The 17,956-nt window shown below is 45.2% G+C and overlaps 1 protein-coding gene across 1 annotated transcript in view; it reads right to left on the bottom strand.

Moving 5' to 3' along the window:
* Positions 1–17,956, bottom strand: part of LOC144140841 (PIH1 domain-containing protein 1-like) — a 75,261-nt gene that overhangs the window by 56,450 nt on the left and 855 nt on the right. Inside the window, exons 2-5 of the mRNA XM_077672351.1 lie at positions 16,623–16,781; positions 12,728–12,845; positions 6,841–6,984; positions 2,309–2,405 (exon numbers count right to left, since the gene is read on the bottom strand). Of these exons, the coding sequence (XP_077528477.1) occupies positions 2,309–2,405; positions 6,841–6,984; positions 12,728–12,845; positions 16,623–16,781 (518 nt within the window). The remainder of the gene's footprint in view (positions 1–2,308; positions 2,406–6,840; positions 6,985–12,727; positions 12,846–16,622; positions 16,782–17,956) is intronic.

A 17,956-nucleotide genomic window follows, 5' to 3' on the forward strand; every position in this document is an offset into this window, starting at 1 on the left:
CCTCTTGTAACATCTGTGCATAAAGATTGGCACAAAAGAGGCAACCGCTTCTAAAAGGACGCAAATATAACGTCAGTTTAAAGGGGCACTGACACAAAATTTTGAAGGCGAGATAACTTCGGAGATAGATTGGTGGGAACACATTTACATCACCTGCAAAATATCAGCGGTGAATACAGCCTAGAACATATTTAAAATCAATTTTAAAGTGTGCGAAACGCAACCAAGCATCCAGCAGAGGACCACGCGCAATCGACATCCCGAGGATATTGTGTAAATAAACAACATCCTAACACGTCACGAGTTTGTGTTTGCCGCTTCCGCACTGCCGCCGTTTTTCGCCGGCTCGCCCAGCTCGCCGCTCCAATCGGAGGGCCGGAGGGCGGAGCTTCTGCTCTCGAGAACGAACGATCCGATCGTTGGCGGCGGAGGCGCCGTGATTTCGTCAGCTCATCGGGCAGCTGGCCGCGATCAAAGTTCTACAGCGATTCCAGGCACTCTGTTTCTATTACTGTTTATTACCACTGGATGCGAAAACGCGCCGGAGGCACGAAAAGCCCACTGAGCTAGCCGCACGGTCGCTGTGCAGGCGGCGGCCACGGCCGTGAAGTGGCCCAGGCCGGCGCAGGTAGCTCGAGTGATAGCTTGTTACCGCTGCACGAAATTGTCCCCAAGTCCCGACCATGGAGGCTTACATTAGAAAGGAGTTAATGATGCGATGGCGGGTTGCATTAAAAACTGTCATCTGCACCGCTTACGAGAGCGGCACTCGAATATCTGCCGCAGTGCTAAGCCGAACACATCTGTAGGCGGACCTGTAGGCAGACCGGCCGGCTGCTCCCAGCGCGCGTCTTGCCACCCACCGTCTCGAGCGTCGCGCGTCGCTCTTTAGCCGCGGTAGCATTTGCACTCGCAGCGCCTGCGTCACATCCACGGTCGCTTTTTAATTAAGCGCCTCACGAGATCAGTACGTGGGGGAATTCGCAGAAACTGCCGTCGATGCGGATTCGACAGTGCTACAGTGGCTCTGCTCTGTGATATCCCTCCGACGGTCACGTGGTCAGCTTTGTTCACAGAAAATCCACAAAATCCATCGTTTCGCGCCACTCGCTGAAACCGAAACTGCGACTGGCCGCATTGAAAATGCCTCTAATTAAACAACCGTCGCATGCTGAAGCAAATGAGGTTTCTACAGGTTATAAGTAGGTCACTAGCTACTTATCGCAACAAGCAAAACATGATGCAAAATTTTTGTGTCAGTGCCCCTTTAAAGGGACCCCGAAAAGCTTTGTGAAGGTGGCAATCAAATGCATTCAGGTGGTAGAACACATAACAGGGGATTTTTGAGCCAAGTGTGAGCCCCATACGTTGTACAGATAATTTGTAAACAATTTTTGAAGATCGCCTTTCTCAGCCGATGAGCGCGACGCCGCAGCGAGCCGACCGCGGCTGACGCAACGGCGACCGCGGGTGACGCAACGGCGATCGCTGTTGACGCAACGGCGAAGGCGCCCCCTGATTCGCCCAATCGCCGGCAAGGTCGGCCGCTGGCGGCGTCACTGCCATTGGCTTCCGGCTGCTCTTCCTCCTTCCTGCGCGATCCCGAGGCAAAGGCGGCAAAGGCGGGTCCGCAGTGATTGACGCGAGCCTAGGCGCAGGAATGTAGCTAGCTGCTTTGAAGGAGGCAGAGAGGGAGGAGGAGTCGATCGGCAAGTGGGGAGAGGTGCATTTAATTGCTTCTGGCGCAGCTAATACTGAATGTAGATCAATAATTCCAACGGCATTGCATCGCTATATTGGTGCTACGCGACAACACAGGCCTTTTGTAACTTTTACAGAAGGCTTTTCTGGGTCCCTTTAAGGCAGGCAGCCAGGCAGGCAGTCGGTGATCACAGACGCCTCAACTGACTGCTCATTACTGCAAGGGCTCTCGTTTGGGCCCCAACACAAAACTCAAGATGGCAACCACGTGTCCTGCTGGTATAGAAGACAAATTGGGGCCACTGAAACGCTCACGTGGCGGGCCAGTGCGGAATTGATTGATTGATTGAGGGTTTTAACGCGCCGACGCAACGCAGGCGATGAGGCGCGCCGTAGTGGAGGGCTCCGGATTAATTTTGACCACCTGGGGATCTTTATCGTGCGCCGAAATCTCGTACACACGGGCGTTTTTGCTTTTCGCCTCCATCAGAAAAGCTGCCGCCGCGGCCGGGAATCGAACCCGCGACCTCGTGCTCAGCAGCGCAACGCCTTAGCCACTGAGCCACCGCGGCGGGTGAGTGCGGAATGACAACACGGCGAGACTCACGTGGGGAGCTCCGCTATGAGTGGTCCCTTGCGGTCCTGGATGCAGTGGTCAGGCATGGTGCCCATGTAGGGACGGTTCTTCAGCACCACATAGTTCTCTGCACAGAGGAGAATGAGAAAAAAGAGAGGGAAGGCAGGTTGCATCTACAGCCACGTGAATCCACAGCCACATCCGCAGTCGAAGCCACTGAAAGGCATCAGTGCTATCTAAACAAAACCAGGTCATATTGCCTTCCATAACTTATTGACTTCGTGTATTGAACAAGCACACGTGGCCATCACCATCAGTCCGATCTATGTCCACTGCACGACACCCCTCTCATTGACTTCCACCTGCTCCTATCTGCATTTCTCAACACCAAATTTCCTTCTCCTATCTTCCATTGGTGGGTTATGGCATGAGCGAGTGCGAGTGCGCTTATTAAGCACTTGCATAGATATACGCACAATATTTGCAAGTTATGAACAGAACTCCAACACAGTTGTAATGTGTCACATTAAACTAAACATTTTCAGTATTCACGCAGTTTCCATGCTCATCATATTTTTCCTGTGCTGCCATAAGTTGGGCAAAAAAACAGTAACCAAATGTTCCCAACGGGTTCCTGCTTTGTTGGAAGAGGTTTGCACTAAATTGAGTCTAATTTTTTTTTGTTGCAGCATGGCAGACCAGGACAGCCTGCAGAGCAATTTCTTATACGTGGCATGCAACGAGATAAATTTCGACCACACTGTTCACAACCGAAAACACAAGTGAGTTAATCAAACGCTTCCCCACTGCGAAATGTCAGGACCGGGCTTACAGTAAAGTTCCAGGCGAAGGCCCTCCCCCAATACATCGCCCACCCGACTTTAAGGGGAGGGGGGGACATGGGTCTTAAAACAACTTTCTTCTATACAGTTGAACCTCACTATAAGAGACATGGATGTAAGAGACAAATGGGTATAAGAGACACTATTCACCCACATGGTTGGCTGCCCTATCTTTCCCATTAAATTGACCTCTTTTATAACAGACATTGGATATAGAAGATTGGTTATAAGGGACAAGTCATCCGGGAACTTTAATCAATAATCTTGCTTGTAACAGATGCACTGCTACCAGTCACTACAGTTGCTTCCATTGTGGAAACACAGGTGGACGACAAATGCCTGCCGTCGCTATTTATTTTAACTTCAGCAAACACACAGTGGTTCAGTCAGCCATGAAATGACGATGAAAAGGCCTGCCAATGGAAATGCAACTTACAGAAGTGGTTCAAGCTTACTGCCATCCATTGGAGTACGACTGCACATACGGGCTCTCCCACTCGCATAGCTCCCAATCAAGAAGCATTGCAGATGTTAAGTACTGCAAGCGTAGTGAATAGCCTGAGTACACAGCGGATGAAGCTGTGCGCTCTGGCTATTCATCAGGCTTGTGAAGTCAACATCTACGATTCATCTTCCACAAACAGTGAAAGGTAAAAAAGCTCGTAGAATTGGTTGTAAAAAACAGTGTAAATACAGTCATGAAGTAAACAAAGATTCAGAACTGTTTCATAAATTCTGGGGGCCAAACATAAATTAGAATGAATCTTTTGCAACATGCTGTAGCGTTCTTTTGAGCTTATTTTAGTCATACGGTGGCCACATTAAACTAGGGTCTGATTAGTAAGTGAAAACATGCTTCCCTGCTTATAAGAGACATCTCGTATAAGAGACAGAAACTGCTCCCCAGTACATGTCTCTTATAAAGGGGTTCAACTGTATATGAAGTAAACTCCATAAAACTTGCCAATCTTGCTGCTTTTTTACCATTATTTTCTGAGTCAGTCAATTAGTTCCTCAGATAATTACAGATAATTAAAGATAATTGGCCATTCTTGGAGGAACAATAGACAAAACAGTGTTGGTGATAAACTGCAATCTTCATATTTTCCAATACTATGAACCCTGGTGAATGCAATAAGAGAATCGATTTCTTGGTGCAGCATTTTGAACTAATTTTACGGCTCATTAAACTTTGGTAGCCCCAGTGGGAAAAAAACCATTTCGAACACCCATTTCAAACACCGAAGTTTAATGACCTGTAAAATTATTTCCAAGCAATGCTTCAAAAAACCACTTCCTATAGTGCATTCATCAGTGTTCATAGTATTAGAAAATATGACGATGACAGTTTTATGACCAACACTGTTTTGTCTATTGTTCCTCCAAGAATGGCTAATCATCTCTAATTATCTTGGGCACTAGTTGACCAACTGAAAAAATAATGGCATATTTTAAACCAGCAGAAAAAAAGCCGCAAGACTGGCAAGTTTCATAGAGTTTACTTAAAAATTAAACAAAATTGTTTTAAGACCCCTGCCCCCTCTTAAGGGGGAAATATTCAATTTACTAGAAGTTTGCAAAGATCGCCCACCCCCTAAAACTGCGCTAGCTTCGACGCCTTCGAAAGCCCGAGGAGCTTCTTTCACAAAAACATCTCACAGCCGCGAACACCGCTGATGTTTCGATTTTGAACAAAAGAGACACAACCTGTACTGCTTTTTTACTTGATATCTCCGCAGTTTTGTTTGGTGGCGCGGCCACTTTTTTGTAGTTTTTCGCATCTGACCAGAAAGTTCGCCCACCCTGCATTTTCCGCTCGAAATCTCTGTACTTTGGGTGGGCGCTCTTGTGGAGGAACTTTACGGTTATCAATGCTTTTGAAGCTGTTTTACTAGAGCTGTGTGAATTTTTGGAATTTCGAATACTCTACAAACACTGTTTGGTATTCGAATCACTTCACAGGACAGTTTTGCTCTCCTTCAAAATATCGAAAGTTTTTCGAACATTCGAAATTTACGAATAGAGCCGCCTTTATAACCACAGAACCAGCTTCAGATTCTGAGGTTATAAAGGTTTGCGATGCCACGTGACATGCGCACCTTCAGTGGGGTCACTGCTCTTAAAACAGCTCCTTTTATTTTTTAACCCAACTCTGTGAAATGTGTCAGTCTTGCTGCTTTTTTTCCACTGCCATTTCAAATATGCCATTATTTTTTTTAGTCAGTCAATTAGTTCTCAAGATAATTAGAGGTGATTCGTCGTTTGTGGAGGAACAGTGGACAAAACAGTGCCAGTCATAGAACTGTAATCCTCATATTTTCCAACACTCTTAACCCTGGCGAATGCAGTAAGTCAATCAGTGGTTTGATGCAACACTTGGAACTTCTTTTACAGCTGATTAAACTTTGGTGTTTGAAATGGGCCTTAAGAATGGTTCCTTGCCACTGGTGCCACCAAAGTTTAATGAGCTGTAAAAGAAGTTCCAAGTGTTGCATCAAATCACTGATTTACTTACTGCATTCGCCAGGGTTAACAGTATTGGAAAATGTGAAGATTACAGTTCTATGACAGCACTGTTTTGGCCACTGTTCCTCCACAAATGACGAATCATCTCTAATTAGTATCTTGGGAACTAACTGACTGACTGAAAAAATCATGGCATATTTGAAATGGCAGTGGAAAAAAAGCAGCAAGACTGACACATTTCACAGAGTTTGCTTAAAAACTAAAAGGAGCTGTTTTAAAGTGTCCCCCATCAAGGCTTCACTGCACAGCATGCCCCTTTGGGTTGGTTTGCTTGCACGACGCGAACGCTATGCAAAAAAGCCTAACACATGCAAACCTCGCATGAAACAAGTGTGTGCCAACTCCGGCATTCTGTAAGCTGAAGTGGAATGCTAGTTGTGTAAAATGTATAGGACGAAAGGAAGGTTCCTGTCAATACAATGGCATGATTGAGGAATCACTGGTTATTACTTGTTCGCTTGTAGCAAGGTCACACCAGTGACTAGTATGCCTGGCCTCTTTTTAAGAACTTTTGGAACCTGTTAAATACACCACCTGTATTCACAGCATGTTGAAAAACTCATATTTCTTCACGGAAATGCATGCCAAATGTTCTGTTTCACTGCTTCCTCACTGTATCTTACTTAACCTTTCATGATCAATTTCTGCACGATGTTGTTATCAAGCACTAGTAAGTACATGGCCACTAAGGTGTGTTAACTTGTCCTGACTGCCGAAGCCACCTTTTTTCTGTACCTGTGTTTTAGAAGCTGTACGCACGCTAAAAAAAAAGTACTCGTATTCGAAAATAATTCACACAGTTTGCACGTCTGATTTTATCTCTGCAAAACATTTTCCGCCCATGAATCTCTCAACATTGTACGTACACAATTTCCTTAGTGAGTGCAGGATTCAACTCCGCTTTATGGACTATGTACTAATGTACAGTAATAGACAAATGACACGTGAACACAAAAATATGAACCAAAATGCACAAAATTACAAAATACTGTTCGTAAAGGTCAAATAAAGGTGTACTATTGGCATGTTTGCAAAGCCACTTTTCCCGACTTTGATACTGTAAGTAAGCCATATGTCAATTTGATTTGCATGGAAAGAAATGGCATTATTTGTGTGTTCTGGTTGATATTTTGCCACTTGACATACACTGCCCCCCCTCAGAGAAAAAGCGAGAAGTGAGAGGGAAGTACGTACGTCGGTCGGGGTTGGCGCCATACTTGTCCTCGATGCCATCGAGCGCCACCGTGATAAGAAAGGTCTTGAAGAGCTCGTTGGCGCTGATCTTGCGGAAGAAGGCGTCGTTGATGATCACATCGTACACCTTGCACGGGGCCCCACCTGTTGACAGGAAAGGGCAGCATTTGTATGTTAGAGCAGAAAGTTGAGCAAGTTCTTACTGGGATCATACTGACACAAACCAAGCCTTCTGTTTTGTTTACTTGTATGTTCTGTTGCCAGTGCCTAGACCCCCCCCTGGTTTCTCTACGTTCGATGCAAAGTACCTGTTTTCTGTTTCCTTCTCTTGTATGCAGCAGAGGCTATCTTAGTTGATAAGGAGAGCATTCCACCCTGTCGTCACTAGGCTAAGATGCTCTTTCTTGATCACCAGTGCTCTTGATCTAATCCGATGGTTCCAGAAAGATCAACGCGAAGAGATAAATGCTCACAGGGAAGATGCTGTGCCATTCACTTCCACCAACAATCGTCTGCGCACGTCGCTCTCTTGGCTGCTTCTTTGTCGCCTGTTTTCTTGAAGGTTATTGTGGAGCACAAGTTTGCTCCTAAGATGTCCATTTCTTATTTCTACAAGAACATCGCTTCCACCTTTACTGAGTGAGAATATTCCCTAGCACACAAAAGATGAGAACATCGCAGAAGATAATGAACGGGACAGGCACTAAACACCAGCTAAATATTACAAAACAAAAAACAAGTTATTGTCTCAAGAAGAGTTGCACACAGTAACATGCAGCTCCCATAGATATATAATTACTCATGTACAAGTTATTAATCTGTCCAATTATCGAATACGCCTCACCTGTCTGGAACCTGCACAACTAGTTCGAAATTAATAAACTTGAATCTGTCCCAAGAAATGCCATTCGTTTCATATGCCACCGTTACAACATGAATTTTTCACCCTCGACTGCAATGACCACCCTTGACTTGACCTTGCTTTCCGAATGCCGGCGCATTCAGTCATTAGAACATTTACATTCTGTTGTGCTCACACCCAATCCCTCATGCAGGGACACCTACCTTACTTTTTCCAGGCCATCCATAATGTGAAGCCATCACAGCCTCAATATTACTCCAATATTTGCCCGTACAAATAAATTCAAAAGCAGTTTCTTTCCTCGCACAATAGAATGGTGGAATGCTTTGCCTGGCCATGTTCGCTCCCTACCACAGAAAGACTTTTTGACTTATCGATTTTTGTTATTTTACCTTTCCCCCTTTTTCTCCCATCATAATCTGGGCCTGGTGTTTGTCCCTCTTTCTGCATTTGATGTGCAAACTTGAACTTGTCCGCTATTGTATCTGTACTTTGTGTACCCACTCCTGCTATAGCTCTATTTCGGGTGTACTATTTATAAATAAATAAATAAATAAATACATAAATAAATAAATAAACAAATAAATAAATAAAGTATGCAGAAGCACGTGTTTTTGAGTAGCAGTAACCACCAGGGCCTCTGCTGTAGAGGCAGGAGCTGGTGGTTGCTCGGAGGGGGTTAACGACAGCGACACATCAGCTAAGCTGCATTGTGTCGCAGTACTAACCAAACGTCGCCCCAACCCCTGGCGGGCGGCGTCTGCATAGGATGCAGCCGAAAACATCTTGTGCTTTTGGCGTGCTTCGGGGAAACTGATATTTTCGGTTACTTTGATCTGAATGATCTCTTTTTCTTTCTTGAAAAATGGGCAAGATCGTGAGTATGCAGCGTGTGAACCACTGCAGTTCGGACATTTCACGATTGTGTTTTTGCAGTCATCAGAAGAGTGATCATTCTCGCCACATTTCGCACAGGTGAGCTTGCCACGGCAAGCTAGAGTTCCATGACCGTAGTGTTGACATTTAAAGCATCGCCTCGGGTTTGGAATGTAGGCGCGTACACGACAGCTAAGGAAAGCTGCCTTCACTGTCTCTGGCAGGGTAGAGCTAGCAAATGTTAGGATGATGTGTCGGGTCTTGATCTCTGCTCCATCTCTTCTCATAATAATTCTACGGACGCCAACAACACCTTGGTCATGCAGTCCCTCAAGGAGATCATCATCTGTCTCATGGAGGAGTTCTTTGTCAGAGATAACACCTTGGACAGTGTTTAGGGTGCGGTGTGGCGTAACTGTGACAGTCAAGTTGGCAATGTTTTCTTGCTTCAGGAGGTTCTCACTTTGGTTTTTTTGCATAACTTCAACAAGAAGGTCTCCAGAGGGCATCTTTTTGGCATTGTAGTCTTTTCCAACAATGTTTTCAATGCACTTGGCAATCAAGAAAACTGACAGGTCGGTGATAGGTTTTTCGTCGGTTGAGTGTACAAGAAGGTATTTGCTGAAAGCTGCCTGAGGTGGTTGGGTGCGGAGTGCTTCGGTGCGACCCCTTTTAGGAGGTCGATCAGGGTGTTTTGCGGGAGCTGAGAAGATAGCCATAGAAAATGGAATCAATTCGGTGGCAAAGCCAGTCGCCCACCACCGAGCCCAACAAGGGAACGTGGTTTTGAAGCACACGTTAACTGTACCTCGCCACTATAAGCCTATGCTCGGGATCTAGGGTGAAGCCTTCGCACAGGGTTAACCCTCGCCGCCTGGAGAAAAAACGGAGAAATAAGGAAGAGAGAAGATGACAGGACAGGGTTAGGAAAGACGACAGGAAAGCAAAAGAATGAAGAAGAGGACAGGAAAAGGCGACTGGCTGATTCCCCCCAGGTCGGGTCAGACACCAGCAAAAGTGTTCTACATCCAAGGCACCCTTCGAAGAGGGTCCTGAGAATAAATTTTCATTGTTTTGTGTTTCAAAATATTCATTCTTGCAGGTGACGTATCCCCACAACATATCTCGTGCTAAGCATTTCACTTTTCTTGCAACTCCCCTCTCCATTAAGAACCCACAAGTTAGCTGCAAGGCTAAGACTGCCTTTGTTGTAGCTAAGTTATGTCATGTACGTTTAAAAAAAAAAAACATGTCTAACAACGGTTCGGGGGTTACCAAATGGAATTTCGATTTTCGATAAAAAAGCAGAATGCAATAACCAGGCACCGAACTTAAAAATGCTTGATGAAATAGGAAGAAAAGAAAAAAAAAACAGGCCAACTTGTTTCCACCCTTTGGTGTCCCTTTCATAAAAGCTCAATTAAAATGGCCATGCTGTGACATAAACGAAATTTTAAAATTTTCACCAAGAAGTCTGCTACAATGTAAGACAGCCGATCGTTATTGAAACCACTCTGAACAGCTAAAAAGGTAATAAAAAAAATGACAAGTTTAGTGAACTGCAATGCTGTACCCATAAGTGACTACATATTGTTCATTTCCCCTTAGGCCAGGCCTAAACTCAACACAATGATAAAAACAGCACACAACATGCATCCCCAAGTAAGGTGAGTTTTTTTTTTTTTTTTTAGATTATAAGGCAAAAGATATGTCGAGCCTTTTTCTGATGACTCCCCCCCTCATGATCAGTTAAATTCGCTCTGCAGAAAAGGTGAGCCAGAAAAGAGATATGAGGCATGAAATAGATATCAGAAAATATTCGTGCTGAAGGTGGAAAAAAAATGTGCCAACTTTATAGGAAGATGCTTTCACTGCTTTCACGTGCATGCCAAGCAAGCAAACAAATGACCAAGCAAAAAAATCATGCACACCCCTCTGTCTAATGACGACAATAGTTGAATGTGAAGCTCTTTCGTAAAGGAATCTCTGGCTGACCAATCCCACACACTGCTAGTATGAGCTACTCTGGAGGTACGCACCACTTTTCTAGAGTACCCACAGCGACTCTCGCGTGCGCACTCCGTAGGCCTAACGTTTGGGTTTGGGGTGTACGCCGCGAATCAGCACCTGCTGCTTAGTGTTCAGTGAGCACTTTTTTGAGTGGGTGCTGGTTTGAGGTGTTAAACCCCCCCCCCCCCCGATATGGCACTAAGCCTAACAATCTAAGGCTCAAAATGGAAAGTTAGGGCTAACGTCTTGTGGCTAACAGCCTTACGGCACGCAGAACGCCATTCTTGTTGTGATGGATTTTTGGGTTGCCGTCTTTTGAGTTTTCCAGCCCGCTTCAACCCTGTCGAAATGGAACAATCGGATAGACGCCGGCTTCGTGACGCGAGGTACCCAGGGTCGATTCTGGCCATGGGAAGCATTTTAGATGCAGAGCATCTGATTCACTCGCCTTGTCCCTCCGGCGTCGTCGTCGTTGTCGTCGGCGTTGTCCACCCCTCCCTCAATCTCCTCGCCGCGCCAGCTGCGCTCTCCGCCGCTCACCCCCTCTCCTCTCCCATCGCGAACACTCGCTCGCGAGGGGCATTGGATTGGATTGGATTGGATTGGTTTGGATTGGATTGGCTTGGATTGGATTAAAGTGGATTGTGTTGGATTGTGTTGCGTCATAGCCGCGGCAGACGCGCTGGGGCCGGCGCATGTGCAGTACTCTCTCTTCCGCGGTTTCCTCTCCTTCGGGCGCGCTGCGCATATAACCGGTGTGCCGTTCTCCGGCGAAGCAACATCCACGCTTGGCTCAAACACCTAGAGTCCACGCCGCTTTACAAGTACGCCAACGTCGTCATCGACTGGGACCGGCTTACGCAGTCCCCTCAACGTTATGCGCGCTATAAAACGCGGTCCCTTCGGCGCTCCGCCTATGCGTCGCATCTACACAGGGGTTCCCGCGAGGGGAGGTGGGAGTTTTTTTCCTTTCATGTCACCCATGACTCTTCATCATCATAGTCAGAAAAGGTTGGCTTTCCTGCTGGGTCTATTGGCATACAAGAGCATCAGTGAGAACACTAAGGTTTTGCCTTAATAAAAGAAACTCGGCAATCAACTCGCCAAGTGGATGGAGCATGCCAGTTTGGAACGACAAGACATGTGGATGTGGACCCTCTGACCGTTTTGTGTTGTCTTTTCTTGCTACACCCATTATTATTTGTGTTTTACCCTGACTTGTAATCACAAACAACTCCTGTTATGAGTGACTTTTTTAAGAAACAGAGATGTGTATACTAACAACACAAGATCTCCGCAGTATATTTTAAAGCAGTTACAGCCACAGGGCATGGGCTAAGATAGAATGACAGGGAGAAACGGAAAAAGGAACGGAAAAATTGGCCGCATATCTGCTGCTTTCATTGGAAATGTCGACGAAAGACGATAGTCGACTGGCGCCCCTGACAAGTAAAGGCATCCCTTCTCTTTCCCGCTCACCTCTCATGCTGTTCCTCTCCCGTCGCGCTCATCCAAAGGTAAACACACTACAGGTTTGCTCAAGTCAATTTAAATTTACCCCGTTTCACTCCTCCAAGTCGGCTGCCTCGATGCCAGTGCTGCAGTACAGCGGAGACGCGCGTGAATTGAGGCTACTACTAATACGTTTATAGAACCACGTTGCCCTACTCTACGAGCGTTCCAAGCGGAACATGGATCGCATCAAGTAAAACCTTTGATTGGCATTGCCGTTTGATTTCTTAAATTCCGCCAGGAGGTAGCGCTGACAACAGCAGGCGACGGTTTTCTGCCGTTGTTGTATTATTTCATTTACTTTCGCAAAAAGAAGCATCCATAATTTTTTAAATAAAGGAACACTGCAAATGTCACTTATGTATTGATTTTATGCCTTAAATCTGTGTAATGTCTAGTTCTTGTTCAACAATGTTTACAAGCATGAACATTAACACCGGACCTAGACATTTAGATTTGGCGGTGAGGATGTAAGACTATTGCGCAGTGCCTGTTTCGCTTGGGCCAGGTGGCTGAATAGAGTCACAGGCAGACAGACAGACAGGCAGACCAAAATTTCTGTGTTTAAGTAGCCCACGAAGGACTGTTGTCTTAAAAAAAAAAAGGCATGCGTGCAATGATGCATACCCTTGTCCACCTCATCATGTGGGAGGCCCAGGCTGAGGGGAACCCGGTACGACGTGGGGTCCTCTGACTCCAGAATGTGGATCAGCTCCGCATCGTCTATGTCTCGCGGTTCGGGAAGCTGCATCAAAGAGAAAGGGGGACAAAATTAGTGTCGTTAAACACCTGTCATAATGCATCCTGCCATGGCAGCAGAGGAATTGGTCTTCATTCATGTACAGCAACTGCCCAGACCATACAGAGTGCGATATTCTGTTCCGATACAGGTGCAAGATCGGCACTTCCGGTGTGATACAGAACGTTAATTAAGGGGGCAGTTGGGTCTTTGGGGCCGAAAAACGGCTAAAAAAAGCGTTTTCTCAAAAGTGGCATTTTTGGCCTCCACGACCATTTTTCTATCAGTCTGTAAATTTCCTCATCAAAAGGCACCATATTTTGTTGTTATTATACTATAATAGCATTTTAAAGTGCACTCTACAGCTTAGTTAATGCAGAATTCGATGGTGAAACGGCACTTTTCTTGCAATGCAAAGCTAGCATTTCGTCCTCAGATATCTCGGCACCCAGAGCAGGTAAAACTGTAATTCTTTTTGCTTCTGATACCGAAATGTGTGGAGAATACAATGTTGAAAACAGATTTTTCAAATGGAGGCTTTGGAAAATTATTATTGTGTTCAATTGGCACCACCCACGAGCCGTTTCTGGCAGAGCGCGGGAGAAGCGAAGTTCCCTGTGTTGTAAAACGACCAAAAATAGCTGAAACAAAAAAGTTCTTCCTATGTTGTATTCTTTAGTCATTTGTATGCCTAGCCACGTGGTGATTGCCATTCTGTATGGAGTGGTTATTTTGTAACTGTGACCCAAAATAATGGCAATTAATCATTAATTAATTCATAATATAATCAACTTACAAAAAATCTAATGGAAGATTTGAAATCAGCACAATAAACTCTATAACTCAATGCAGTTTCATTAAAATTGGTTGGTAAATAAAAAAATAGCTCTAAGACCAGTCTGCCCCCTTAAAGGCCAACTGCAGTTAAAATTTACACCTACTAAAAATGTTATTTCCGCATAGTCTGCCTAGAAAGACTGCAAAATACAATACATGACATGAGTAAATCGAGCTTTCAATAGCTCCCCGGTACCACACGAAGTACAACCGGTTATACCCAATTGCAACAATACAAAAATAGGGCCAACCGGCAAAGAGAATTTTGTCCACACGAAGGTGGAGAGAAATTAACGGGAAAGACTTTCTTGCGACCCACCACCAGGGGAGCGAGCCCGGGGGGACCCCTCTTGTCCCCCCTAGGAAAAAGCCAGATAGGGTGGGTTGCTGGGAACGGGAACTTGGGCATCGGGTTGGGTTATGGGAAGAAGGGTGGGAATGAGGGAAGCAATTTTGCTCCAATCCTTTTGTCTGACTCTCTTCCAAGACTGATTGCTCAGCGAGGGCATCAGACAGTGCCAATTGCCAAATATGCGGTCCCTGCCACGGGTTACCGCTCACCCATAGGGTCCGATAACTGGGCCCCAACTGTCGGAGACAGGAAGTACCCTATTTAGTGGCGACGGTCAGGTCCTTCCCGACCCCCAGCTCTGCGGCCGATGCGTACTAACGTCCTCCATCAACTGTCCCGCACAAGGTACTCATGAATCACCAATGAAGCTTTCCACTATACACGGGTACTTGCAACACCTGCTTTTCACGGTCTCCGGACACCGGACAGCGGGAATACGTGGATCTCCGGCCAAACGACCATCGAAAATCCCCAATTTTGAAACTTAACTTGAGAAGAACGCAGCCATTGTGGCCAAGTTGAACTGACGCTCCAGCTGGCCCAGCTGACGAGCGAGCGGCCAGAACCACCCGGCCGGCTGGAACAAACCTGCGTGCAACACTTTACCTTCGCCACAGCCCTATAGGAGAAGCATACCCAGCAGAGCCCAACCAGTTCTCCTGACTGGCCGTAGGAAAAAAGTGCAGGGCCAGCTGCAATGTCACTTCCGCTTCATGGCTGTTTGCGCGATCTGCCAGCAGGTGTGATGTCACCTGCGATGGAGCTATTTTGGATGCTTATAACTAATTAACAACGTATTTTATGGGACTACCAGTCATGTCCCAGTCGGTTTGGTGGTACTAGCGTCACTAAATAAAGGTTTTTAGAGTATTGGCACTCGTTTCTCTCATTCTTATGGGCCGCCAGGATTTTCATTGGTCGGTCGGCACCACATGATATTTGTTTACATATGGGTGCAGCCATTTTGTTTCTGGACGCCTCTCCTCTCTCCTTCTGGCCTTTGTTGATGATGGCCGAAGACATTGAGCTTGTATAGTACACTGTCAACATCATTAGCTAGTAGAAAAGAAGGGGGATAAAAGGCGTTCTGAGTGGTGCCATGGCCCTGAGTGCAGTTCCTCAACAAAAGAAACGAGAGACAACCCCAGGAAATGAGAAAAGAAACAATAATATGGTAGAAAATTAACCAAATTGGAAGAGAGACTGCATGCAAAAGGAAGATTTCGTAACCACGGGCATCTCTCCAGGCTGGTGCATGTACTCATGTAAGCCTTTATTTTCACAAACAAGACTACTGTCAAGGATAACCGAGTGTTCACTTTGTTCAGAAATGCCTTAAGATAACTATATCCCCAACAGTTCTGTATCTGTTAACATTTTAACAAAGACTATTTGGTACCCCCATCCATTAATTTCCTTGGAGCATTGCATGTTTTGTTTAAACTAATAAACACCGATTGACACTATGCACTACCATGGACAGAATCTCTGGCCCAACCAATGCCATCATGCTGAATGAGCTTTGCATTCTATTTTTGAAAGTTCCTTGGTTGTGAACATTGCAAGCACCACCTCTCCATTCTTTAAAATGTCACGAACCGCAAGGACTCTGATGCGTATGACCCCATTAACACTTAAAAGAACTTTCTATAAGGCAGGCCACCAGTCTCCAAAGCTACTAGTACAACCAACCAGGACACATCATTGAATGAGTTGCACAAAAAATAAAGTGATGGAAAGATACAGCACAGTACAGGCCAAAGAATACTCATACGAAGTTGTTTATGGAGATCTGAGGCCACTGGATATCCAACTCAAGACACTTCCGACATTGCTGTGGCCGGTAGCGATCGCCTTCTTGTTGTGGCAAAAATAGTACCACAAAGAGCAGCATTTTCTGACAATAAAAAAATTTTCGCAAGAAATCAGTTTTTTTCCAGGCAAGATTCACAAAGCCAGCCATAATTCATACCCTTTACGCAAAATCGGACAGTTTGCTCGTATGGTTCAACCTGAATTTTTATCCAACTCAACTTCTAAAATGTGTAATTCTGGAATACTTATGCCTATTAAAACAACACCGAATAAAGTACAAGTAAAAACGCTGCTTAATTAGTTCACCAGATAGTAAACGCCTACAATGTTCTGGCCATGTTCCCAGTTCTTTTGGCCAATCCACAGATATTTTTTAACAACAACAACAAGACTGCTTTTTAAAGTGCCGTTTCCCTAGGCCTAACCTCCCTACTAATCTGTTGCTGTCAGTTATGAAAGCGCACCGGCAAGTTCAGGCAGCTAGTCTCTTAATGAATTGCTAGTCTCTTCAAACCTACAAGTGGACAAACAAAAACGTGATATTAACCACGAAATTAGTAAAAATATCAATATTTTGAAGGCTTATATCGCACAATAAATTGAAAACGTATACAAAACCAGTTTGACATCATAAACGTACTCTGGCGTAATATCGTTAATTCATGAGAGATCTTTAATCAATTTAGGATTCAAGACTGTTTCCCTACTGTCAGTTGCAGTTGTTTAATTAACCTTGAACTGTGGTACTAATCACCCGCTCCTTGGCTCCCCCTTTTCACCTCTGGTGTGTGGCAGACGTTGACGAACAGCTTGGCGCCTGAAGAGGTGTCCCTGAGCTTGACGCAGAAGCCTGGCGTCGGCTTGATGGACTTGGTCTTGCGCTCCGGCTTGGACTCATCCGACAGTGACTGCACCAGGCTCCTGAACTCTTCGTTTGCCTGCAGAAAAACAATTATACGAGCCGTCATTGATTAGCGAACAACAGAGCGAGTGCCTGAGTCACAGTCCAAAAGCCTCAGTTCTTGCAAAACAGGCTCATCCCGCAAGCACTTCAGAGTCGACTACATAAGAAGCCCCTTTCATGGCTATTAAAGCCCTTTCAGGCATAGCTCTCCATTTGGTAAGTGGTCCTAAAATGACACTGAAGTGAGCTGTAAAGCATGGCCTTACTCGATTAACAAAGGCTGAAATGTACAAGCGACACTCTCGAGTTTTTCCAGCAGATGAAGGTAGACCTCCAATATATCATCCTCCATGCCAATTTGCAATGCTGCCTAGGAAGACATTGTGGCAAGTGTGACCCACACAACATGTGCATAGACGAACATGAACTCAATATAAACCATATGTGCGGAAAAAGAACTTTTGAGGGAATGAATTGAAATAAATGTTTTAATTGTCAACTGTAATAAATGGAAGGCAGTTCACAGAGCGAGAAATCATCAATGGGAAGAAAGTCGAGATGAGGATCTTCTTCCACCTGTTGGGCGAAGGTCACTAACATAAGCGTGATGAAACGAAGGAAGCCACTTCTTGCCATTACCAGCCATGCCGGATAACTGTGCCATATTCTTCGCTCTGTAAGAGTGAAGTAAATGTTACACCATGCCTTTCAGAGCAGTTTCTTTTGGTACACCCAGATTGCTTTATATTTATATTTGTGACCTCATCATGCCGTAGCATGACGAGGTAACAAATACTGCCTGTCTAGCCATGATATTTACCGGAGATAAATTAGTATTTAGATTGCCAACTAGCAAAGCACCTGTAAATATTCAGGCTATGTTCAGAACATCTAATGTGGTCAGTGGACACTTCGATGGCAAAGCTGGTATCTTCGTTGAAAACGTCCAGTTTATTGGTGTGTTGGCAAAGTTTAACAGAACCTTGAGAAAGAGATTCCAGAGTCAGAGGCACTACCTTCACCCAGCTCCGATTTTCCCCCTTTAAGAGTGATAATAGTAGTTATGGGACAATTATCACTTTTTCACTTCATGTTTGATCACGTACAACTGGTCACCGCTCGAGTAGAGCGAAAAAAAAACAAAAACCATCAGGTGTGGAGTCTCTCCGAGAGGAACCAGCACCAACTCTAGCGGTGAAAGTGGCTTCT

Source organism: Haemaphysalis longicornis, unplaced genomic scaffold (genome assembly GCF_048455015.1).
Source record: "Haemaphysalis longicornis isolate Haplotype H1 unplaced genomic scaffold, Haemaphysalis longicornis Haplotype H1 scaffold_52, whole genome shotgun sequence".
Classification (NCBI taxonomy): domain Eukaryota; kingdom Metazoa; phylum Arthropoda; class Arachnida; order Ixodida; family Ixodidae; genus Haemaphysalis; species Haemaphysalis longicornis.